At 54.1% G+C, this 26,654-nt stretch overlaps 1 protein-coding gene across 6 annotated transcripts in view; it reads right to left on the bottom strand.

The window, feature by feature from the left end:
* The window catches only part of MBP (myelin basic protein), a 116,558-nt gene that overhangs the window by 32,884 nt on the left and 57,020 nt on the right, over window positions 1-26,654 (bottom strand). For all 6 annotated transcript variants that reach the window (XM_057313324.1, XM_057313325.1, XM_026496504.4 and 3 more), the window contains one exon: window positions 2,655-3,091. In XM_057313324.1, coding sequence (XP_057169307.1) covers window positions 2,655-2,831 — 177 coding nt within the window. In that variant the 5' untranslated portion in view covers window positions 2,832-3,091. The remainder of the gene's footprint in view (window positions 1-2,654; window positions 3,092-26,654) is intronic.

Genomic DNA, 26,654 nt, shown 5'->3' with positions numbered 1-26,654 from the left:
ATGCATTTTCCTGGAATGTCAACGCCCGGGCCGCACAAGGGTGGGTGTTGTCAGTGCATTCCGAGGATGTGGGGGGCAGCACCGACCCAGAGCCGGGAGCCCCACGTGGCCTGGGGGCGGTGGGGGGCGGTGGAGGGGCCCGGGGACCAAGAGTCCTCTTCCCGGGGGCCGTGCCTCCAGCCTTGCACGATTCCACCAGGAAACGCCTACTGCAGACAGACAAGCAGAATAATCGCTTCCCCCCAGCTTCACACAGCGGCTGGGGCAGCTGACGCTCAGGCCTGGGGGCGCCCTTTAGGATCCCGGATACCTGAGACCACTGTCTCAGGAACGACACATGGTGGAAACGAGAAAGGGGCTTTTAGGGACACCAATGAGGCCCCTTGCTTCTCTTCTTTTCTCAAGCTTCAATCCAAAGACCTTTCTACAAGGTGAGAGCTCTGCTGATTCCCTGCACGCTGAGCAAAGCCAGGACAGAAACAAAGCCACAAAATAACCCCTCAGCGGCCCACGCCAGTGAGTACCCCAGAATCCTAAGGCCATTGTGGGCGTGTGCCTGGGTGGAGAGGGTTTTAAGCTCACATCTCCAGTGTTTAAGAGCAAACAAAGAGTCTACAGTAAAACGGGGGTGCTGAACAGACACTGGTTTCCGCAAAGGGGCTACACAGGGAGGCGTCCGGGCCGGTTTGCAGGACGCGGCTACGGGACGACGCGTGCAAACTCCAACGGGCTTCTCTGGCATCAAAAGGCAACGCTATTCATTTTTAAATCTTCTTTATTCAACATTCAGTAGTGAACAGAACTGATCCTTCAAAAATGCTAAAACAATTGTTTGAACATTGTTTTCATTTTTCAAAGTCCTTGAAAATACTCTGATTTCTCTGGATCCTTGATCATCGGGCAACATTATTTTACAAAGTCGACGCCTACTTCTGAGATGAATCTTTTCTTTGAAAGTATTAACGAGTATAAGAGCCTTAAAGCAACCAAGGTTGTAATTTTACACGAAGGAGAAAAAACACGTACGCACGGACACATATAGGGACATATCCGTTCTGAAATGAAGTCACAATGACCGATGCCAATGAGTCCACAATTGCAGTTTAGACCATTACCACTGAAATGAAGCTTGTTTTATAATATATGCTATACAGCGATTTAACCTTTTCGGCACAGTGTAAATATATTTTTCCCTGTTCCTTGGGAAGCAGGACAGCGTCAGCTTTGAAAGTGGCGAGGCTGCCGCGTGCATACGGAGCGCTTAGAAAAACAGCGAGACTCAGGCGGCCGGAGTCCGGCGAGGCTGCTTTGACAGCTGTGCTCGAGACAGCACCTCGGGCTGAAGTCGGCATTGGAAATAGGTCAGAGGACCAACATTGGAGGGTGACCCAAGAGTGCCGAAAAGTTAAAGCAGCTGTCCACAAACACAGTGAAGGAACCAAGCAAAGGCGGCCCCTGTTAGCACTTAGGACACAGCAGGTGTTAGTCACGAGAAGTCAGGGTCACGGAGAGACGCCGGCACCGGGGGCAGACGCTGCAGGCACGTTAGCTCCTGGGCCTCCAGGCGCCCTCACTCCCGCGCGGCCAAACTGCCTCCCTGTTCACCGTTCCACGATTTCACAATCATCAGTACTTGAAAAAACTGTCGTCAGAGACTAAAGTGAATTTTAGAAACTCCTTTAAAATTGCAAGTCAGGGCCCCTGCTCTATACTTCACTCCTGAGAACCCTTACGTTCCCAAGACTTTCAGGATCAGCACGATAACGCAGCCCGAGGAAAAGCGACATCACACGTTTCGTGAGCACAGCCAATAAACCTGGGCTTTCTTCAAAACATCCTCTCCTTCCCAAAGGACTGTGATAGGCAACACCCGAAAAAGGTGTAGGACATGCTATGTGTTTGCCACAGCAAAGCCACCTGGGACTCAGCTCTTGGAGGGACCGTCACGACAGATGCCCCATTCACCATGAGTTCACGGCGGGGAGCTGGGGCACAATGGGGAGCTTTATTCCTCCTGAGACAACTGGTATCTTCAGAACATTTACATAGTGAAACTTCACAGATACTCTATTCAAACTAACGGAATTACAAAGTAATACAGTTCTGATTCATAGGCACACGCAAGGACCCCTCCACCCCTTTCCCCTAAATAATTCAGAAAACAAAATTTGCTCAAGGCGAATTTAAATGTCGAGTATGTTCGAAAGTCCTCAATCGCACAATTGTTGCAAGAAACCACGAAGCTAGCAGCACTGACCCCAAAAGCGTGAGCACAGAAGCAAAATCAGCCACAAAGCCCCCAAGCGTGAGACACCAGAGAACGGAGCATGCCCGCGATGTCCACACCACGCCCCCCCAGAGATGCAGAATTCAGAATGTTCTTGCATTCCTGAGCCATATCCTGATCGCATCCCCTGCGAGGAGGGGAAAGAGGCTGAGTGGTATGGAAATGCAGCAAAAGCAGCAACCCAGCCCCCCTCCCGCCCCCCGCCAGCAGCCGCGAGCATGGCCAGCAAGGACAGCAGCTGGACGGCGGACGGGCTGCAATGACATCTCCACTAGGGCTTAGCTCACCTGCTCACTGTCCTTCCTTTTCCTTGTCAACTAAAGTGGACACATGTCCCGTGTGCCCCCAGTTACTCCTCAGAGCTCACCTTGCCTGAGCCCCTCTTGGGCGCACCCCTGTCCCCGCCAAAGAAGCGCCCAAGGGAGTCAAGGATGCCCGCGTCTCTGTGCCTCGGGAGGAAGCCGTGCCTGGCGTGATCCATGGCGCTTGCTGAGGCCAGGTACTTGGATCCGTGCCTCTGGGAGGGTCTTTTCTGTGACGCCATCACATCCAGGCCCTCGGGAGTGGCTGCACTGTCCTCTTGGATGGTCTGGAGCTCGTCTGACTCCGAGGGCCTGTCTTTGAAGGTGTTGTCCTCTCTCCCCGGGGCATCTCGGGAAAAGAGGCGGATCAAGTGGGGGCGGCCCCCGGGGTCAGCTGGGTTGGCGTCCTGCCAGGCATTCTTTGGGTTCGCTGTGCGCTTGGAGTCTGTCACCGCTGTGTCCTGAGAGGGGGTCCCATTGTTCCGCTCCACATCTGCCTCCCCTGCAAACAACAGTGAGACATGAACACGGGCCGTGCAAAGCAGAGCGGGGACAATGCCGCTTTCTTCCAGGGCCAGGGACCTGCTTGTCTCCTACCAAAGCCACAGAATGTGCGCGGGGCCGGCAAGCGACGCGGCAGCCCCGGGCGGCTTCTGCCAGGACCCGACCTGCCCTGCGTCCTACTCGCAGGTCTTGTCTCAGGGGCCCTAACTCGAGAGCTGGCCCCCTAGACCAAGCGCACCCGGCTTCCTGCTGAAGTGACTGCCGCACAGAGACGGCGGTCGCCCCAGTGCTGGGACAGGCCGGACTGCAGGTGTCTCTGCGGGACATTCAGTCTCCAGAGCTCCACAGGTGCCTAAGCTAAACGTGCTGGGAGCACTGATCTGACCAAAGGTGTTTTTAGTGTTCTCGATGAAAATGGAACTTCCCACATCTTTTTGCACTGCATGCCCTAAGAAATGGGGCATTTAGAATTCTTTAGTTTCCAGATTCCACAAGAGGCCCCTTGCTCTAGAGAACTGCTTATTCAGGTCATTTTCACACGGCTTCCCTTCTGTAAGCAGCCACAGGGATAAAGTCTGAGGTGGGAATGGCCTGTTCATGTGCTCCCCCACCGTCCTGCACCGCTTAGACACACGCACGGCAGCACACCCATTCTGCTCTCAAGTTGCCCGTTAGGTTTGAGTGCATGTCCACTCCACCCTTAGTCACTTATCTACAGAAAATGTGGGTTTACTCACCCTTTCCTGTAATACCACCCATCCACCCAACTACCCACCAATCTGTTCACTGACATTTACCCAACAGCACCAACCACCTATCCATTTACCTGCTTAGCCACCTACCCACCTAACCATCCACTGACCCATCCACAGATCTGTCCACCCAGCTACCCCTCTACCCAGCCACCCACCCACCCATCCTTCCACCCACGCAGCCACCCACCCAGCCATCCTTCCACCCACGCAGCCACCCACCCAGCCATCCTTCCACCCACGCAGCCACCCACCCACCCATCCATCTTACCAACCATCCCTTATTTACTGAGCACTTAGGAAGTGTAATGTACTGGCCTCGACGTTTGGGCTGCAGTGGTGAACAAGATGTGGTCCTTGTCTCATGAACATCGTGGAAAGGAATGTTATGAAATGAAGTGTCTCCCCAAATGGCGGGTCCCCATCCTAAACCCCAGTCCCTGTGAATGTGAACTTATTTGGAAATAGGGCCTTTTGTAGATACAATCAAGGTAAGATGAGGTCGTGCTGGAAGAGCGTGGACCTAACACCTGATTGATGTCCTGATAAAAAGAGGGTGCTTTGGACAGAGACACAGACACACAGGGCAGAGGCCGTGTGATGGTGGCAGGGAGCAGAGGGACGTGGGACACCAGAAGGTAAGAGGCACGGATCCTCCCGGAGAGCTGGCAGGGGAGCCCAGCCCTGCTGGCACCCGAGTTCGATGCCGGCCTCCGGAACGTGAGAGAGGAGTTTCTGGTTGTTGCAAATCCCCCAGCTGTGGTTATTTGTTGCTGCAGCCGCAGGACAGACACAACGTGCAACTGCCTATCAACCTGTGACAGTTACGACAACAGGGCAGGAGACAGGGCTTCAGGGAGGCCCCTTGAGGGATGGAATGAGTGGACCGAGGGCACACTGGGGCAGAGTGGGGGTGCCTCTGCAAGGGGGCAGACGCCCAGCAGAAAGGCCTGAAGCCGGAGGGACTGGTGAGAAGAGCAGGTGAGCGGGGGGCCCAGACCCCTGGTCAAGACTGCACAGGCCTCAGCGGCCAGGAAAGGCTCCCAGGAGGGACCAGAGACCGCTGGGGGATGTGGGTGGGATGAGACTTCCAGGAAGACGGTGGCTGGGCCTGCGGGTGGGCACAGGTGGGAGGGACTGCTGGCCACGGGAGAGGTGGAGGGGAGGCCACGGAGGTCCCTGAGGGGGGAGGGGCCCAGCGGAAGCAGCAGACTTTCCCCTGCGTTACACGTGTTCTCAGAAGTGTGTGCACGCACAACACACACTCTCACTAACACAACAGTCCCCAAAGGCAGATGATTCCACACTCTTTCGACAAAATCACATTGGTCAGGAGACTGTCCCATGAATGACACTCATCAGACAGACACTATTTTCACCTGTATCTCCGAAGGAGACTACGTCACCCCCAACGTATGCCCTCAGTGTTTGCCAGGGACAAAGTTCAAGGCGGACACCTGGCACCCGGGGTCACCGTGACCTCATTCAGGCCCCTACGAGACAGTGTGTGAGGTGCGCCTGATGCCTTAGAAAGACGTCATGCCCTAGAGCATGGCCCATCTTCTCCGACGACTGACGAAATCCAACCCCACAAGAACAGGATGATTTCTAACGCGTCGACCCAATGCCTCACTGCACTGCAGCGACAGGAAAATACCACGGCCGTCATCAAACTGCAGATTTTTGCAGGAACACGCTGCTAATTTATAGGTTGCCACAGAAATAGGGTCTGAATTTCTAGCTGTGCTTTATAATCTGTGGCTAATAGAAATTAATGCAAATGGGGAAGAGGAACAAAAGCTACATTGTACATAATTACACGCATTAACACAACACAGGCGCATCTGAATACTAATATTTATACAACAGTTGGGCTTTGTGTCCCTGAATAGGGCTGTTTGTAAGGCACAGAGAAGGGCATTCGTGTCCTAAAAGTAGCTTCTCTGAGCACAAGGGGCATGGGGAGCGGTGGAAATCTGTGGATGTGCAGCATTTTTGGTGGGGACAAGTGCAGTTTTAACTTGTCAATTAATATCAGCTTTCATCAAATTAAAGCCCGATGCAAGGTTCTTATTTAGGCTATAATGAAGGGGCATCGCGTTTAGTGCACAGTTTGTGAGGCATGGGTCGGATTCTGCCAGAACAGGCACTTAGAATGCTCTGTTGTTCAAATTCTACAGGAATTTGCACTAAAACTTAATTTAAAAAAAAAAAAAGCGCACCTCAATCCAGTTGCTAGAATGGCCTCCAGAAAACTGTGGTGGAAAATGTACTGGACTTTTGAAAGTAATGCTGTTAAAATCCCAGAATGGCTTCCTGGAACACCTCTGAGGAACAGAGACGTCACTCCCTCCAGAGTGGTTTCTGGAACACAGACCCCCGCCAAGCAGGAGCGGTGCGTCCTATTACAGACACTCAGGTCAGAACCTGAGCAAGGCTCCAGCCGACGGTCACGGTGGCCCCACTCCTGCCTGGGAGTCCGGCTCCTTCCCACCCACGCAGTCCCTGGCAGGCAGGGTATCCTAAACCCTGTGGCTTCTCCCCCTCGATTATTTCTCACGTGACTGACTACAACCATCTTCTTCCTTTTTCTTTTCTTTCTCTCCTTTTTTTTTTTTTTTTTTGCCACTTTATGCTGGGGTTTTGTGACATCACCATTGCCAGTCCGCAGACTTCAGCCTCTCTCGTGGGATTCCATGTACCCACAGCTGCTGGAGGAGCCCGCCCAAGGCCTCCCGGTCCACGCCCCTCATGCAGGCCCCCAGGGGCTCCCCACGGCCACGGGCACCAAGGACAGGCTCGCCTTCCTGTTCTTCCATTCACACTCCAACATGTCCCCGCACGGGTGCCCAACTCATGTCCTCGCACGGGTGCCCAACTCATGTCCTCAGGCCTCTGCCGTCCTGACCGCCTCCCAGTCCCACGTCTGAGCCGCCCAGAGGCCTGGGCATCTGGACGGTGCTTTTGGGAAACACAGCTCCACTGGTCAGCTCCTCGGAGCGGCCGCCTTTGGTTCCTGAGAAGTGCGTGGATGTGTTCCTCTCCGGCCGGGCGGTGTGTCTGAGGGGCCCTGGCGAGGGTGGCCTCTAGCTCACCCCTCGGGGCGCTCGGTGTGTATGCAGCAGGCGCCCAGCACAACTGCCCGATCAGACATGCGGACGTGTGCAGGGCCATTCCTCCAAAAGGACAGAACAGAAGCCAAATACCAGCTCCCCCCTTCCTTGCTAGAAGACTTAGCTGTTGGCATTATAGCTGTTAAATTGCTTTCTATAGTCTTTTTTTTAAGTAAAGATTTCCCTTCGGTCCCGAAAGGGCTCTACACCAGGGTCTAAGGAGCTCTGGCTTAGAAATGAATTTCAGTTGTATAATCTAATTCCTTCTGGCCATGCAGAGGTTCTGTAATATTCTAAATTTAATCAGTTGGCATGGCTCTGAGGTAGCAGAAGAAAGAATTAAGTCTCCCTGCTCTATTCCCCCACAAACTCCAAATCCAAGTTCGTGCGTTAGGCCTGGTTGCTCCTAACGACCGTGGCTCGTTGAGCGGGGCTGACCTGACAAGCCGTTTCGCCCACTGGTGTTCTGTGGTCCGCCAGAGAGCACCTGACCGCCTGGGGGGCGCCTGACGCGTGGAGAGCAGAGAAACTCCCATCGCTGCAAAGCTGTGGATGGCAGTGTCCAGAGTCAGGGCCAAGGAGGGCCAGAGGTCTGCAGGGCACAGCAGAGAAGGGCCCCGGAGACTAGCCTCAGCCCCTGTAACTAGCCGACAGCCTCGGGCAGGTCACGGAACAGAGTGTGTGCTGATGGAACGAGGAGATACAGGGACGTTCTTGCCAAATGCCGGAAGGCCGTCTCAGCAGCAGGTGCCGAGGCCCTGCCTGGCGCCCCCGCTCCCCCACGCACAGCTGGCCACCGAGAGCCCTGGGGAGCGAGGCCTTTGCCTCTGGGTGTTCTGGATGCATGATCGACAGCCAGAAGCAGGTAGTTTTAGGAGCCCCTGTGTTCATATGAGGAAACTGAGACACAGGAGAGTGAAGCAGGAATCGATTAGCTGATGCTAATCCAGGTCCGCGACCTCCGGGGGCCTCGCACCCGCTCTGCTCCTGCCCCCACTGGCTCTACCTGCAACGAGGTTTGCCTCTAAGGGTAAAGTTTCACTGCAGATAACTGGCGGCTACCCCATGTGTGGGTCCCCGCTGCTTAACAGAGAGGGACGGACGAGGCGAGGCGGAGGGCCTTTGCAGAAAGCCACCTGGCCCGAACGAGGAGCTCAGCACCCCCGAGAGTTTAGAAAACCCACCCGCCTGTAGCCAGGGCAGGACACACACCAAATACTCATCAGATTGTCGCAAATAACGATGATGAAGAAATTCTTGCCCTACATTTAAATAGTACTATTTTTTATTTTTGTTTATTTTTTTAAAGATCTTATTTATTTATTTCAGAGTGAGCGCAAAAGAGAGCATGAACGGGGGTGGGGGGCAGAGGAAGAGGGAGAAGCAGACTCCCCGCTGAGCAGGGAGCCCGATGTGGGGGGGATCGCATCCCAGGGGATCCTCTCCTGGGATCATTACCTGAGCCAAAGGCAGGTGCTTAACCGACGGAGCCACCCAGGTGCCCCAATATTACTACTTTTTAATGTAGAGTATATATCTTATGCTCTATTCCAGTGCACCCATGGAAATCAAGTTTTATGAACAACTTCCATCCAAACCACCTCTGTGTGTACGTGTGTGTATGTGAGAAAAAATACAGATGTCAAGTAGCACCCCAGAGGCGATAAACCAGAACGCAGAGGATGGCACCCCAGGTCCGTGGGGCGGTGAGTTAGTCACCGTCCAGACACTAGGTTCACCTCCTAACGACAGCACAGCGTGCATGGGGGGCCCTGCCCCCTCACCTCTGCTCACGGGGTGCACCCACTGGGAGGAGCGCTTAATCTCAGACATGCTGAGCGTCCCGAGCCCGCTGCAGTGGGCACGGCTGCTTCCTGCCTGTGGAAATGCCGTCACTGGGTGGGCACCCAGCGCTTTTCACCCCTTGGGGTGGACTTGAGATGCTGCCCCCACAGCGTGCCGAGTCTGTGGGGTGCGGTTGGGGTGGGCACGGTCCCGGCTTACCTCCTGGGTCTGAGCCTCTCTCTAAACGACAGGTCAGTGCAGATAACAGCATTTATTTAGTTACTCAAAGCATGACTATGTTTGCTCACCAAACCAGAATAAAGCATAATCCAGAAATCATCTCATGAATGCAAGTCCATTCAATTTAACTAAAATAAGAAACTCCTACCGATAAGATGTGACCGTCCAAACTTTAACGTTTTCTCCTCTGAACAGAAATCTCGAAATACTACACCAAGGGGATTACCCAACAAGGCCTCACTGGGGTCATTCAATACAACTTCATATTCATGGCCGATCAGCTCTTCAGTGAGAACGAAACAATGAAAAATGATCGTCGCTCAGTTAATTAGAGGTTTTGCCAATATTACACGCAGATGTGTGCAGTTAGGGACCGAGCCCACCCAGGTCATTGCCGTTGGTTTACTTTGCTTCTAGGTGCCGTTCCCTCCAGATTCATGTGCCGACTTCCCAGCCCGGGGACGTAGTGAACGCTCGGGGCGGGCAGACGGGTCTCCGTAGTTCCATCCTGGGACTTTGGCAAGTTGTTCTCTTGCTCGCTAGAACGCCAAGAGAAAACACAGAACTGCTGTATACTAGCTCACAGTGTCACTAGAAAAAGGAAATTCAGTATAGGAAGAACAGGAAAAGCATCGTCTCCTAATAAAGGGCTGTGGGACACATCTGGGTCACTTTTTGACCCACCCGCCAAGATGCTGCTCCGTCTGCCCGTCTCCTTGGCCCACCCCAGGCGGAGACCTTGTCGTCCAGCTCTGCTGAGTGACCTTCCAGCAAGGTCAAGGCTGGGAGAGCATGAGGAAGCTGCAGGTCTCCAGCACACCTGAGGTTCAGATCCAATTCCCCCTGCAAACAGTCCAAACCCCACGGATGGCGATGTTTCTACGCTGGACCCAGTTCTCACTCTGCCACCAACCACGAACATTTCCCCGTGAAGGGGCTTTTGTGAACCAGTTCCCCATTGGTATTTCTCCTACATGACATCCCTCAAATATTTGGGCAGAAAATAAAATTTGTTTTTCATGTTGAGGGATCAGACTGGTTTCACCCATCTTTTTACCTGGCTTTACAAGCATCTGTTCTAGGGACATATCTCTTTGGACTCAAAATCCAGAGTACAAGTCTAGTTTGTTGGAGTTGTTTGAAGATCCCATAAATGGCCCCAAACCCCACAAAGTCCCAACTGAACTGATTTGAGGAGTCTGTCCTCCATCATTGGGATTTTTCACCCAAGGAACTAGGATTCTTCTGGTTCAAAAACATGGGTTCCCAGCTTACTGTCTGAACCACCTCCCTGAGCTGGGCCTCATACACCATGGACCACGGTCTCCAAGGCCCCACAGGAGCCCGCCCAGAATCACTGCCTCCGTACCTTGTCTAGGGCCCACAGGACAGACGACTACCTAAGGACACAGTGGGTCTCCTAACTCCAAACTACGAGCAGCTAGGAGCAAGCCTTCCAAGATGCCCAGGCTCCCGCCACACGTCTCCTGACCAGCTGGAGGCACCTTCTTGTCCCCCGCCCCAGATTGCGCACCTCGCGCAGCCCTGCTTGCAATGTCGTGTGGTACGCGGCAGAAGGGACCCCGAGAACACAGGGACCCTGCACGGAGAAAGTTCTAAATGGGGCAGCCAGGCACCTTCCTGGGCTGGAGAGGGCATTTGCACAGTGACGGGGACGTGGGCGCTGGGACACTCGGTGACTTTCGTCTAAATACACAATGGCAGAATTCAGAGGAGCTGTATGCGCTGTTGTCCTGCTACACTCAACCGTTTTCTCCTGAGTGATCTGCAATCTGGTTTCCTAGCTGCCAGGCCCTCTAGGAAGTATCATGCAAAATAAGCCCACAGACCCACATGCAGCAGTGTGTCTTACTTTTCATAACTGTTCAGATTCCTCCTTGGTTTCTAATCCAAAGCAGCAGAGGGGCATAGGTTAAAAGGACCATCATTACGGAACGAATCCACAAAATGGAGCAAATCTTCAATTATTTGGTCTTTGATTTGTTGTTTTTAAACTCATGCTTTAACTTTTACTTTTTTCCCCCGTATTTTTCCACCTCGTGGTATCTGAAGAATTACTGACGATGGAAGCTATTGTACCATCCAGAATATCACAGCTGACCTTATTTCAGGCCCTCTCTTACGGGGACAAGTTCACAGGGCCAAGCAAGGGCACGCACACCCAAGTTCATGTCCTTCAGAGCGGGCGAGCTGAAGTCACATGCCATTCTTTATAGTCAGGAAGAACTTGGAGATACAGAGATGGCTGCAAAGAGCTCGAGAAAAGTTACCCCATACTTCAGGCCTTTGCAGAACAGCTCCTACTTGCAAATTACTGAGAGAAGGTCGCACTGCCTCTTGCAGCCCGGGGAGAACCGTCCAGAAGCCCAGGACTCCACACCGATACAAGACAACATTACTCTGGTCCAGAGGTCTTTCTAAACCCTGTTCGCTTCTCCTGGAGGGCAAGGCACGGCTCGACTGCTTCAGGGTTTTCATGGAAGGGGCTTTGCAGTCGAGCACACAGCCCCCCAGAGCACGCCTGCCCATCGACCGCCGCTCAGAACAGCAGCTCCCTGGGCAAGAACAGGCTCCAATTCCCACCAGCAGAGATTCCAGGAGAGCTGAAGAAGCGGGAGGCAGAGTGTTCCTTTTGTGTAGACCTGAGGCTGGACCAGGTTCCCATTTTCACTGAAGGTATGAAATTGGTCATTAGTTATTATTGGAACAAAATGTCCTGTTGCTTTTCCTTCTAACGGAGGTGTTTTTGCTGTTGTTGCTTGTTTTTAACTTTTTTGCCTCGACCCTCTGGGCCTGAAGGCGTGGGATCTCCACAGTGGGGGCCGGGACCCCCAGAGGGTCTCACCACCAGAGTCTAGATTACAGACTCTCCTTGGAGTCTTTACGAGGATCAATTTAGATAAAAACATTCTGACAGCAGAGAAGCATAATTAAAGCTCCTCGAACCTGCTATAACCAAGTGCAAAAATAAAAACCAGCCAGCGTGCAAAGGGAGCACAATTCTTAATGGTGGGGTGTGCTTCACAGCCGCCTCTGGGGATAACAGCGGCAGGCCCGGCCCGCCTCGCCCCTACCACCCCCAAGCAGGACCAGAAGGCCTTCCTAGGAACGTTGCCACTGGGGAGCCCCTGCTTCCTCACCGGAGGCCTGAGGCCATGAGATGTGGGTGTGGGGGGGGACTATGGAGGGGGAGGCACAGACCCCTCCCCCAGCTCTGGCCAGACATGCCCCCCTTTCTAAGGGGGGTTCTTAGCACTGGGCGTGCAGATGTGTTATCTGATGGAAGAACGTCTCGCCCACTGACACGATAAGGCCTGAAAGAAGCATCTTGCCAGGTCTGTGTGTGGACCATCAGCCGCTGCCCATCACGGAGGGGCCGGAGGCGCCGCACTTCGCACCAAGCCTAGGCTCCGCTGGGATCTGACTGAACTCGAGTCAAGCGCCCCAGGGAAAAGCCAGGGGCCGGCAGCAGGGAGTGCCTGCAGGCTCTGTCGTAGGGACAGCCACCTGGGAACAGGTGCCCCCAGCTCCCATCCTGGAGATGGAGACAGGTGGGGGCCCTTTCCGGTGAGGGGCAGCCTTCTATCGACTTGCCACAAGCCAGGCTTAGACAGACCTCACTCTAAAAAGATGGTGACATAGGGCACCTGGGTGGCTCCGTCGGTGAAGCGTCTGCCTTCGGCTCAGGTCATGATCCATGGTCCTGGGATCCAGTCCCGCATCGGGTTTTCTCTGTTGAGCGGGGAGGCTGCTTGTCCCTCTCCCTCTGCCTGCCACTCCCCCTGCTTGTGCTCTCTCTCTCTCGAATAAATAAATAAGATCTTTAAAAAAACAAAAAAAAAAAATTAAAAAAAAAAAGAGATGGTGACTCAAGCATGCTGTCCAGTAAAGGGTGAGGCGGAGCCCATGCTGAGTGTGCCTGCCCATGCTTTGGCTGACCATCGGTTTAAAGAGAAGGGGCGCTGGGAGTACCCGCGAGCCTCTGACCTGGCTGGCCGGGCCCCTCTCTGCAGAGGAGCCAGGGAGAGGGGGCCTGGGCGGGCGGAGCGTGGAATTTGTGAGTGTAGGCCAGAGCTGAAGAGGACCCTCCTTGTTTGTGGAATACTTCTGTCCCTGGCTCGCTGTGCTTGGGGTCACCAGGGAGGGGGAAGGAAACAAAAAGGCCATGGTTGTGGCCCGCGGACTTGCTATGGCAGAAATTCTGCGTCTATGAGAGGCATGCGGCCGCCCTCCAGGCTGCCCGCAGAGATTGCTTTAAAACTTCTCCACAAACGAATCTTATCAACCCACCCATCTCAACATGAATGCCTCCTTTGTGTACCCAGAACATATAGTTTTTATTTGCTCTCAATAGCTCACCCCTCGAGTCCTCCCACAGCAGGAATGGGGTCATGGGAGAGGCTGCCCGGGAGGGTCGGGCCGGGCTCCACTGTGAGTCCGTGCCCCGTAGGGCCGGAGTTTCTTCATTTGACAATGTGGGCGCTGGCTTCCCAGACACTGCTGGTGTCAAGATGAGAGATGAAGAAAAAAGCCCGATATCCACAGGGCTTCTGTGCCAGGAGCAGCCGCGGCCTGTTCTCACCCTAACTCTGCACCCACCACGAACAGGCCGGGAGAGGCCACCAGATTTCCCCCAAGGAAGTGGCATCACGAGAACACCGAGCCGCTTTTCAGGAGGGAGTAAATAAGCCACAACCAAGTATTCCTGCCTCCACGTCTATGTCACGCAGTGGGGCTCAGCAAACGCTGACAGAATTAAACCGAGTTTGGACTGTGAGACCAAAGGTTGGTGGAAGTCACATCCAGCTGACTTTGGTTCCTGGTCCTACAGCTACTCTGTGGCCTTGAGCACGTGAGTTCATCTCTTCAAGTCCTGGGTGTCTCAGCTGCAGAACGGAGCGAATTGTTGGCGCTCTCTCACCGTACTGCTGTGACAAGTCCTTGAGGTGCACGTAATAGTGTCAGAGCACAGGTGCACAGTGACCAGCCACCAGTCAGGGCTTTTGCTACTGCGGCTGTTATAGTATTTAAAAAACAACTCTGAGAATACCTTGCGCACAGTGGTAAGATCCTATATAGTATCCATCCACCCATCCACCCACCCATCTACCCACCCACCCAGCCATCTACCCATCCACTCCATCCATCCATCCATCCATCCATCCATCCATCCATCCATCCATTCATCCACCCATGCAGCTACCCATCCACTCACCCATCCACCCATCCATCTACCCACCCGCCCATCCATCTACCCACCCACCCATCCACCCATCCATCTACCCACCCACCCATCCACCTACCCATCCACCCATCCATCTACCCACCCACCCATCCACCCATCCATCTACCCACCCACCCATCCACCTACCCATCCACCCATCCATCTACCCACCCACCCATCCACCCATCCATCTACCCACCCACCCATACACCCATCCATCTACCCACCCACCCATCCACCCACCCACCCATCTACCCATCCACTCATTCATGCACCCATCTACCCACCCACCCATCCACCTACCCATCCACCCACCCACCCATCCATCTACCCATCCACTCATTCATGCATCCATCTACCCATCCACCCAGCCATCTACCCACCCACCCATCCACCCATCCATCTACCCACCCACCCATCCATCTACCCATCCACTCATTCATGCATCCATCCACTCATTCATGCATCCATCCATCCATCCACCCATCCATCTACCCACCCACCCATCCACCCACCCACCCATCCATCTACCCATCCACTCATTCATGCATCCATCTACCCATCCACCCAGCCATCTACCCACCCACCCATTCACCCATCCATCTACCCACCCACCCATCCATCTACCCACCCACCCATCCACCCATCCATCTACCCACCCACCCATCCATCTATCCATCCATCCATCCATCCATCCATCCATCCATCCACCCTCCCATGCAGCTACCCATCCACTCACCCATCCATCTACCCATCCACTCATTCATGCATCCATCCATCCACCCACCCATCCACACATGCATCCATCTACCCACCCAATATCCAATACTCATTTCATTCCTATGTTAGGCAGAATTCTAAGAATGGCCCCCAATAATTCTCGCCCTTGAATAATCCTAAAAAACTAGTAAAAATGATGAGGGATCCCTTGTGATTATGTTATGTCACATGGAAAACAGGAGATTATCTGGGACTGTTTAATCCAAGCCTTTTGAAGGCAGAGAGTTTCCTCGGCTGGTAGCAAGAGTGGAGGTCAGAGAGACTCTCACTCCAGCACTAGAAGACGGGAAGTACCACTGTGGGCTTCAGAGATGGAGGGTCTACGTTCGGACGGTCCAGAGATGGGGCTCTAGCTGCTGCAGGTGACCCTGGATGACAGCCAGCAGAGAAATGGGGACCTGATCCCAACAACTACACAGAACTGAACTGTGCCAACAACCTTCATGAGCTAGGAAGTAGATTTCTCCCCTGAGCCTCCAGAGAAGTGCCCAACCTGGCAGACACCTTGACGTCAGCCCGGTGTGACACTGAGCAGAGGGCAGCCCGGACCTCTTGCCACAGAGACAGGAGCTACAGACGGACTGTTTTCAGCTGCTAAGTGTGTGGTGACCGGGGACGCAACAACAGAAAACAGACACATGGGGGCGTCTGGGCAGCTCAGTCCGTGAAGGGTATGCCTTTGGCTCAGGTCATGATCCCAGGGTCGTGGGATCAAGCCCCACATTGGGCTCCCTGCTCAGCAGGGAGCCTGCTTCTCCCTCCCTCTCTCTCTGTCAAATAATAAATAAAATCTTTAAAAAAAAAAAAAGAAAGACAACAGATACAAGGCTACTGTGGGTATGGGGAAGGAGCTAAAGGTGAACAGAACAGTTCCTGCCTCACAGGCTTGCAGATTAGGAGACAGGAATTAATCAAACGATCTCACAGCTAAATACACACAGCTAAATACACACAGCTTTACACGTCAGTGCGAAGGCCTCAGGGTCAGAGAAGTTTCCCTGGGACTGTGGATGAGCAAGGGTTCGCCAGTCGCCAAGGGGCTGGGGACCCCAGGCACAGAATACGGCAGCTCCCAAAGCTGGAGGTGGGAGGGGCCTGGGCATGGAGGGAAATGTGGCCCCGCAGGCCACGCGGGGGTGATAGTCGTGCAATGTGTGCTGTGTTCTTTAATCTAAACGCACAGGAAGCCACGGGGGGCTTTTTAAACCAAGAAGCAACATAATCAAATGTATGTTCTCAGAAAATGCCCCTGGTTCCACTGAGGAAAAAAGCCGGGGCCAGGGACCAGCAGAGAGGTTGGGGGGCCAACCGGGCAAGGGACCATGGTGGCCTGGGCTGAGGTCAGGGTTTCGGAGCTGGAGCAAGTGCAGATCCGGAGGCTTAGGGGATACAAATCAGGACTGGCTTTGGCAAAGCTCTGGGGATGGAGGAGGAGAGAGGGGTCACGAGCAGCTTCCACGCAGCACTGGCATCACCTGGGAACTTGCCAGGAGCACAAATTCTCCATCCCCGAGCCGCACCCGCTGACTAGCAACGGGGCTGGGCCCAGCAGTCCGTGTGCCAACAAGCCCAGGGAAGCTTGGCTCCAGCGTGCCCATGAATGTCTGCCAAACACACAAAGCCCCTCGCAGGCTGGAACAGGGGCTCTCGACCCAGGCTGCACGCCGCGATAATCAGGGCGCTCTCCAGCTTCTGGGTGCCCTGCCCCGCAGACCGAGCCCACACAAATTCCATCGGGCTCCAGGGCCACCAAGGGGGCAGGTGTCTGGGTCACGGTCCCCACGGTTTTCATGACAGGCCCGGGATCTCTGCGTCATTCCCAATTCGCTGCCTTCAGGGAGTAGATGGGTCTCACTGAAGGAACGCTGGGCTGTCCTCTACCCCAGGGAAGGTCAGAACCAGCCCGTGGGCCTGGGCATCATGACCAGGCTCCTGCAGGGACCTTCACGTGTCTCGTCTGTAATTCTACAACAGGAACACAGGAGGAAGGGCTGCGCCAATCCCTTCAAGCTTCCTGTATTTCTTTCTCCCCCAAAGGCTGACACCCGAAAATAAACAGGAAGGTAAGAAGGTGCAAGGTGTCGAGAGCTACAATCATTCTAGCCAAAATGAAAGAAAAGTGGAAAGATCCTCAGAACCCAAAACCAGTGCAGTGTAGCCCAAGGGTCACCTTTAAACCTGTCTTTGTTTATCTTTATCCCAACGCACGGCGTGGACACCAGCTTCCCAGAGCTGAGTGGACACGATGTTCGCACTGCGCAGACGCCTTCAGTGTGATGACAACCTTTTCCCGAGAGACGCTGTCTGGCTCCTGATTCGTGACCATCAAAGCCACAGAGAAGCACCCACCTCCCAAGCCCACCCCGCTGGCCCTGACCCTGCGTCCCAGTCGCTGCCTTCGCTTTGACTCATTTCAGCCCTTTGTCCCTGCTGCGATTCTAAACCGGTCTGAGATCCTCCAGCCGTGATCTGTGACCTGCAGCCGTTTTTATTATGTGGAACCAAGAAGCTGCGACCTCACTTCTGACTTGTGCGAAAATCACAAGCTCATCTGATGTGTGTTTTTACACCCTGAAGCTCTTCACCGGGTGGCCGCGAGCTCAGGCTGCCACCTTCCCCACCAGCCCGTCCCGCACATGCTCATGACGGCCAGCTTGGCACAGCCCTGTGTTCCAGGCATGGCTCAGGGTCTCCTGGGGCGAGGAGCCCCGTCCAGGGCACTTTACAAGGTGGAGGAGCCCTTGTCCTGGCTCTGGGCAGTCTCAGAACCTCCCACCCCGGGCACCCTGCTCCTTGTCCTCCCTGGGAACCCAGGAGACATCCACAGCCTCTTGCTTCCTTTGTGGGATACAAGTGCCACAGAGAAAAACTCCAACGCATGCCCCACGACGTGACCTCCCCGCAGGATGCACGCTCGCTCGTTGGCAGCAAACGCGTCGGAGTGGCCCCTGTGGGGGCAGCACTAGGGGAGTGGGCGTGCATCAGGCCGAAGCCGAGAGCCACACGCAGAGCCTTCACTGAGACCACTGCAAACGTGCACCGGGAGCGAGGCTGAGTCGGCACGAAGCCCCAGCCACAGCAACTGCCAAGAAGGGAGGGAAATAGTGCAAAAGCGAAGGAGACGTCTCTCCTCAGAGGCGAGGCGGCAGGACTCCTGCAAATGGGCAGCGGGGGCCCTGCGGCTGCTGGTGTCTGTCTGCCGGCAGAGTCCCCCAGCACTGCGTGCAGGGGTCACGGAAGGTGGGAGGGAAGGGGGTGTCTTACAGCGAGGAGCCTTTGGAGCGAGATACCATCTGGGTGCTGTCTCGACTTCCTCACTGTGGGATTGTGGGAAAGACAGTCACCTGCCGGGACATGGTGGGGAGGGACAAGGGACTCCTCGGACAATGTGGGCTTGTGTGCAGTTTGGTGACAACGCCTTTCTGCTGCTCTTGACTCCTGGATCTCTCTGATCCTTCTGTGTGTGTGTGCACACGTGTGTGTGCGGGCACGTGGGTGCTGGGGGACAGGGTGGGAGGGGAAAGTGGGTGTGCCAGATCCTGTTCATGCTTCCACACTACTAAGGGACTTCTGCCCTGTTGGAAAGTTAATGCCGTTACTCGAACGGAGGTTTGTTTCCTTTTATTAGTTTGGGGATGCTGGAGACTAGATTTGGGCGAACACTAGCTCTCTCGAATCGCTCCTGTCTCCCTGGCCTCCCAGCTCCCACCCCAGGAGGCTCAGGGCCCCGCGCGCCTGCATTCTCATGCGTGCATTCTGTGCACCCCAGGAGCTCCGGGGGGCCCATCTCCAGTCGAAGGCGCCACCTTCTCATGGGGAGGTCTGTCCTCCAGGCCTCGTGGACTTTGGGGCTTGTGTGACCACCTCCCTCCCAGCTTTCTTTCCCTACTTCCGAGCTCTTTTCCCTGGATCCCCAGGAGGAGGCTCACGTCATCTGGTTATGGCCACAACCCAGGTGAGCTGCTGGCTGCGGACTCCCATCCTCCACATGGCCTGCCCTCGGGCTCGGAGCACCCCACACCCTTGCTCATTGATCTGCTGGAGTAAATAGAAACGTCATCTCTTGGGACAGACCAAAGGATGAGGGAAAGAGAGGCTGCTCGCTCCGCATCAGGCGTCCTACTTCGAACGCTGGCTGATCAAGCACTCAGACATCCTTCTGCCATGATGCCCTGTTTTCAGGAGTGTGTCCAGGTTTTGGAGAGATTGGCCAGCGGCACAGAGACTACTGGAGGGGCTGTTTTTATAGAATTCTCCAGCACCGCTCCTAAGGGTCCTGGCTGAGGGTCAGTGAGCAGGAGTGGGGAGTGCGTGCTGCTGGGCTCTGCAGGAGGGACGCAGAAATGAGGGGAACTCCCTGGAGGGGAGTTCTAGCGGCTGCGAGACCGGCTCTGTGACCGTGGCGAGGGTTCAAACCTCACCTTTACTGGAGGAGTGCCTGTGCTCTCTGAGGAGGCTGCTGCGTGCTCCCGAGTACCCGGGGCCACACGGATGCTTGACAGGAGCAGGCACATGCCAGGCACTGGTGACAGAGGGGACGTGGCCCCACGGGGGGGATGGGAGGGGGGGCCACCAAACTGGCCTCCTGAGTCAGGGCATGTTAACCAGTTGCACAGAAAGTCACGGTTTTGAAATCAAACACTTGCATTTGCAGGTCATTTCCAAAGTCAAAGGCACAGCAGGGAGTCATAAAGTAATCAATAGCCTGCCCCCCAAGACCGCATGCAAATTAAATGTTCAAAACCCTCCCGTACATGATGGCCTCGGTCGGCACTGGGGTCCATAACCGAACGCAGTTACTACTGTTAGAAGACCATTCGGCGAGTCACCCAATAGACCAGTACACTGAAGGGGTCATCAATCTGCCTATTATCCGCACAGAAATTAAGAGTTTGTGTCAGAAATCTCAGATTAAAGGAAACGGGAACACCAGCTCAGTCTAAAGGGAAAGCAGCTCGGTGGCACTGACAGAGCAGGAGGCAAAGTCCAAAATGCCCGCTCAGAGGCGCAAGAGGCAGCCTCTCCAAGAACCGACGTGAGGCGCACGAACGCTGTGCTGCTGGGACCACGAAGGGCACAGGTCTCTACCCCAACCGGACAAGTGAGGCCGTCAGGCCCAGACAGTCTTACCCTCTCGCGTGCAGCGAGCAGAAACGCCAACCCAAGTTTCCTGATACCATATTGCGTATTTTTTCCTACCACTTCATAACTAGTCCTGGGGACAAACGTGAGGTCCCAGGCCTGTGACTGTGTCTGTTCCACTCTGCCTTCTATTCTCACTTCCCCGGGGCTCGGAAGGGAGCAGCGGCTAGGTATGGTCGCACGCATGCACGTGGGCACTCGTGCCAACGTACGTATGGACAGGCACGCACACAAGCGTGTGTGTGTGTGCTACTTGCTCCGTGCAGGAATCATTCGCCAGTTAACTCATACGATGGGTGCTGCTGTGAGCTTTTCATGTAATATTTTTAAGGTACAAGAAATTGTATGGCAGTTCCCAGGCAGACTTTCTCGTTTCTACTCTGCACTGAGCAGAAGTCGGCACGGCGTCACTAACCTAGGGAGGCATCCACAACATCGGGGATGCAAAAGATGGTGGCAAACTTTGCCCACGACCCCATCTGGCCCATCTCCTGTGTTTGTACAGCCTGCAAGCTAAGAATGTTTTCTACCTCCTTAAATAGTTTAAACAGAAAAAAAATAGTATTTCATGACACATGGAAAGGATATAAAATTCAAATTTCGGTGTCCATAAATAAAGCTTTATAGGAACACAGCCATGCTCATTTACCGGCAAAGTCATCCGTGGCTGCTTCCGGGCTCCAAACATGGAGCTGAGCGAGCACCAAGGAGACCGTGTGGCCCGCAGAGCCTGCGTATTGACTAGCTCCCCCTGTACAGAGGGCTCGTCGACCTCTGGGGTCTATCACCTAATTTTCAGCTCGAAGAACAGGGGTTACAAGTTGTGCAGCCTTCTCAGGATACAAAACTGATAGCTGAACATCACACAACTTCAGGGAGGTCAGTGCGTTGGGAGCCCAGAGCACAAGAGTTGACTCAGCTCCTTTTTTGTCCCCAGAGGTAAGAAGGTATGGCAAGGTATTGTCTGCTTCCAGCTTGAGGCTTTTGTGGCTTCAGACATGACGCAGCTTTAAAAAGGTAGTTGGTTTTAACGAAAGACATTAATGACGATTATTTTAAAACAAGAAGATGAGTGGGTCTGCTTGCCAGAAGGAAGTCCGCTCTCTGGAATCACTGGTTTTTAATTCGTACGCCAGGGCCACTCGGGAACATCCGCAGGGACCCAGAGGACAGGGAACAGTGACCCAAACTCAGAAGCGGAATGCAAAGAAAGCAAGACCTGATCTGACCGGCCCGCGTGTCGGAGGAAAGCTGTTTCTTCGACAAAGAAAGGCGCCATCAGGCAGGGGCTGTGCGCCAGCAGTGGCCGGAGCCCAGGGGAGTCGAGGACAGGCCGGGCAGGCGGCTGAGTCTGAGCACTTCTGCTGCCACGGAATCAACGTGTCGCGTGTGACACGCTCGTAAGCAGAACTTCTGAGTCAGGAGGGTGTTCGCGGCACCTGCCCCTCCCGCGTCCGCTCGGCATGTCCCTGCCCCTGTTCTGAGCACAGTGCACTTCTCTGGTCACTGAGGAACTTTCTGTGCAAAATCACATACAAATGATAAAATTCTAGTGACGTGTGAGTCTGCGTCCAGCTCACCGTGAACATGCATGCTGTTCATCTTTAAGAACCGATGTCAGGGGCGCCTGGGGGGCTCAGTGGGTTGAGCGTCCGACTCGTGATTTCAGCTCAGGTCATGATCTCAGGGTCATGAGATCGAGCCCCGCGTCGGGCTCTGCGCTCAGTGTGGAGTCCGCTTGAGATTCTCTCTCCCTCTGCCCCTCCTCCTGCTCATACTCTAAATAAATAAAATCCTTTTCTTAAAAAAAGAACTTAACGTTGTAATTTTCTTACCCTCCTTTTTTCCTTCCCTTTCAATTCTGAGAGTCGTGTGCTAACTATCAGCTGACAGAAGACTGCTTCTTTTGGAAGAATTACTGACGAAAGGCCTGCAGTAGGCAGAGAGCAGAGTAGACCTCACATTATCTATTTGAAACCAATAAAAAGACGTCAAGTTTCTACGAATCACAGCACTATATAAAAGTGGTCAAACCTGGAACTGTCTGATGCGGAGATGAGGAAACACCCATTCACAATAAAATGGAAATAACCATCACCTTCCATGATCTTTTCGGAACCTTTACTTGTTGAATGCATAAACGTCCAACGTTTACCCGCGGCTGTTCCACATTAAAGGAGGGAGGGAGTAGGTCACAGAAGTGGCCTGCTTTCTCGTCCTTGCAGCCAAAGGCACACGTTCCAGAAACCGTGTCCTTGCTCTTCCGAAAAGATTGGACGCTTGGCATCGGACCGCCTTGCTGTGGCGTTTGCTGTGATCAGATGAAGACGAAGCAAGAGTCCAGGATTTAACTGCTCTGATTGGCATCCCTTCTCTTAACTGAAACACAGTTTCCAGTTTAACTCTCCCCCCTAGAAACAGTAATGCTATTTGGTAAGTATTCAGAGAATCCTTGCATCATTCCTTACCTTTTAATATTTACTCTGTCCTGCAGGACAGACATAACCCCTGGCTTACAGCGTAACAAATAATCGATACATTTACAGTTGGGTAAATGAGAGTTATTTTTAGGTCTTTTCTTGGGGACAGTTGCAGATCTGTACTGCGGCACTTTCTGTCCCTGGAAGCCAAGGAACAATGGTGTCAAATGTCTGGCACAGCAGAGATGGGGGTTCTTCGCACAATGTCTGCTTTTCACAACCGGCCATCCGGCACCCAGAGAGTGCCTCTGCCGTGCCAGCCTCGTACCAGCTCGTGCTAGCTGCTGCTAGTTTTTAAGGATAAAAATAACTTGAAAACTCTTCAGGTTAAGAAATACTCAGTGAAATGCTTTAAAAAACTCAGGCAATAAAACGTGATTATTCAGAGCAAGAAAAGGTGATGTGACACTAGATAAATGGGGAGAAAAAAGACATTCTAAGAGATTTATAGAAATGGCCTCAGGTGAACTCTCATCAACTCACGGGCTGCTTTAACTATTCTTAGATACGTGCTGTTTGAGTAAGGTGCATACTAATATACTTTTGGGGGGGTTATTTTCTTTCTTGGAAATGATTTCAAGACCATTTATCATGATTCTATAGTCAGATTAGCATTTAATTTCATAGGGTATCCAACCGAAGAAACTGAAACTATCCCCTATCTATTCATCCAGTGGAAGTAGACACTTAAAAAGATTTATTTATGAAAATTCTAAATCAACCACAATGGGTACTTGTGATCATCTGTTTTTATGGTTTGTTGCATGAACCTTGAACAAACTGATAATTTCATAAGGGAACTGTCGTAAGTAGAAAGTCGGCATTTCCACATCATGACAATAAGCTCACATCTATATTCACATGTGGGTGTGTGTTACAAAGTTCTCCAAGGGAAATCGGTCCCCTTGAATCTAACAGTAAGGTTTAAAATCTTCATCACCGAGACGATGTGGTGACATTTCCCACCAGTCTTGGGTAATCTCAGGGGTCCCGGTTACTAGTCCCTGAGCATCTAAGACACGGCTGTGTGATGTAATGTGGCAGGTGGCAGTCACTGCTCTCTCTGACCACCTGAGGCCAGCGTCACTCACAGCAGGGCTGGGGTGGGCTGTGAAGTCCCCTCGGTCTGTCTGTCCACACAAGTCCAAACGTGGCGCACGCAGTGTCGTCCTTAGAAAGTGGTTTGTCGGAGACAAAGCTTCTGATCTCCCTGAATACTCTATGCTTGTAACGGACCCACAACTTCACGGTGTCGTGATGGGAGCATGTTACCTTCGCCTGCGTTCCACGTGGGCCCCGCGTCGAGGGAGGACGGACGTCGAACACATCGAAGACGATCTAGTCACACCTGCCTCAAACGCCATCTTAACAGACGCCACTCGTACACCCGAGCGTTCACACCACAGCAACCCGCTCACCTTCCAAGGCCTGTCTCGCCTCTGCCACTCTGCTTGACCTTTGCTGACCCGGACTCCAATACAGGGAGCTGTAGCCCCGGCCTGAGCCTCTGTCTCTGGTCACCTCCGCCCTCACCCTCCTGGCCGTGCGAACCACCCCCAGCAGGACATGAATCCCCGCTCTGGACGCTGGTGGCCTGGGCCCATCTGCCCGCAGCGGCCGTGCTTGGTACGCCACCCCGGTTTGAGTGCAAGCGACAGAGCGTTCGGCACGCTAACCTTGATTACCTGCTCACAAGGCCTCGGGGCAAGAAGCTGTTCTGCCATGGGACCCAGGGCCACGCAGACCAACCAGGGCGGCAGGTGAATGCAGCCCAGGGGGCAGGGAAGGCCCTCAGGGTGGTGCTTTGTGGCCCCAGGACAACGTGGGGGAGGCTGAGGGCCGATCCTCCGTCACAGCCCTCCTGCCTCCCCTCTGCAGGCCTGTGGCCCCAGCTTCAGCAGCATCCCTGCAGCCTTATCCTGGATGTGTGACCACCAGACAGGGTCCCCCGCGGTCCGATCTCTCAGTCCCCACCGTGTTTAGGATCCTCAGGGCTCACTCACCACCGAGAGACCAGAACCGCTCTCCCAGCATCACCTGCAAAGTCGTCTTGTGACGGTTCTGCAAGGGGCAGAGTGACCCTGCCTCCCCAGCTCTGCCCTCGTCTCCCCATCTCTCTCTGGAGGCCCACGAGCTGCTGCCCTGTCTGGACTCGCAGAGCTCAGTTCAGAGACCACCCCTGCCCTGGCCTTGTGGGTCCTTCTCACGGAGGCTGGCCCCGGGCTCGACCCATCCCAGAGTGAGCGCCTCGCCCCACCGGTGCCCCCTCAGTGCTCGCCTCCCGGGGGAGGTGCTCCACACATACATCTAAGGCACCCAGAAACCGCCTGCTCTGGGAACGGACAAAATCACGTCTGAAATGCTGGCAAACTAAGCTCAACTTGTAATGGGAAAAAAGCATTCGTTAAACAACAGCCATACGTTTTTTCTGTTCAAATTCATTTACGTCTAGGAAACGGACATGTCTGTCTCCCTAAAGACAATCCTTGGGATGGTGGCAGATTTCCGTGTTGTTGTGCTGTGTGCACACGTGTGTGTAGGGCGTGTGTGTGACTGAAGCCCCCCAGACACACTGATAAACGGGTCTCTCTGATCTTCCTACGTCGTGACCGAGGCGTGCTCGTCTAAGTAATCGGCTCTCGTGCCCGGAGTCAGTCTGCTGCTTCTTTCCCACTGGAAAAGGAACATTACATCCTGGAGAACGCGGATGACAATGGGACCCAGAGCAGCCTCAGAACAGCGAACGGACAGGCCACGGCCCAGCCTCCATAACCTCCATGAAAACGCGACAGCCCATGGATGAGACAAGGTCAGTGCCGGACTAAGCGGGTCGGCGATGCGTGAGGCAGCCGCCAGCAGAGATGAGCGCGTGACCGATGACCCCACAGAAACACCTGCGGCTCCACCGGCCTGGGACGCATGTTCTGAAAACCACTCAGGTTCGTGCGGGAGTCAGGAGGGCCGGGGTCACTGATGGACGTGGACAGTGACAATCCCGCAGTGCTCAGGATTTCCACCTTCTGCAGCCAAGACACTTTCAAAGTTAAAATTACTTCATGAATTCATTTCATCTCTTTCTTCTATTAGAAAAAGCGCCAACATGGGGGCGCCTGGGTGGCGCAGTCGTTAAGCGTCTGCCTTCTGCTCAGGGCGTGATCCCAGCGTTCTGGGATCGAGCCCCACATCCGGCTCCTCCGCTGGGAGCCTGCTTCTTCCTCTCCCACTCCCCTGCTTGTGTTCGCTCTCTCACTGGCTGTCTCTCTCTGTCGAATAAATAAATAAAATCTTAAAAAAAAAAAAAAGAAAGAAAGAAAGAAAAAGCGCCAATGTGCCCGTGAAATCGCTTAACCGGCCAGCGAGTCGGCCACACACAGGACGGAGAAGGAAGCCGTCCCTGAGCTGCGACAGTCAGAAGTGGGCCCGCCGCTCAGGCCGGGGTCCAGGCACTGCCGGCCGTGGCAGCACAGATCGGCGGCAAGCCCGTGAGCGGACTGCACGTCTGCGTGGAAACACCCGGAGGGCAGCATGTCATTAATGCCAACGACCGGCTGATGTACAAAATACTCAATAACCCACACGTTCGAACGGCGGGGCCACGCGGCAAGTTAGCCACGGATATTCATTCTCGTCCGTGTGGACCTGTTAACTATTTCGCCACGTTCCTAGTGGTGATGTGAAGACCCAAAGCCGCTTCCCGTCCCAGGAGCGTCCGAGATGTTCCCCATGGAGGCTGTCATCCTATTCTGGGACATTCACAGACATGGGAACCCGCTGCTGCAGGAGCAGAATTCCCAACGTTGCTGGCGTACCTTACATCACCGGCTCACGCTCCCCCACGAGACAGAGCAGCACGGTTTACTCGAGGTGAGGGCGAGACTCAGAATGGGGCCCAGAAGAGCAGAGCTCAGAGCCTGTGAGGGTCCCTCGGTACACCGCCGCCTCCGCGCTCTCCCTAACACCAGCCGTCCCCCCGAACCACGAATCTGGGGTGGGCAGCCCCTCCTGACGTGCCTGGGGCACCTGG

The sequence above is a fragment of the Ursus arctos genome, unplaced genomic scaffold, assembly GCF_023065955.2.
Source record: "Ursus arctos isolate Adak ecotype North America unplaced genomic scaffold, UrsArc2.0 scaffold_17, whole genome shotgun sequence".
In the NCBI taxonomy this organism is placed as follows: Eukaryota; Metazoa; Chordata; class Mammalia; order Carnivora; family Ursidae; genus Ursus; species Ursus arctos.
This window is presented reverse-complemented; position numbering and strand designations above follow the sequence as displayed.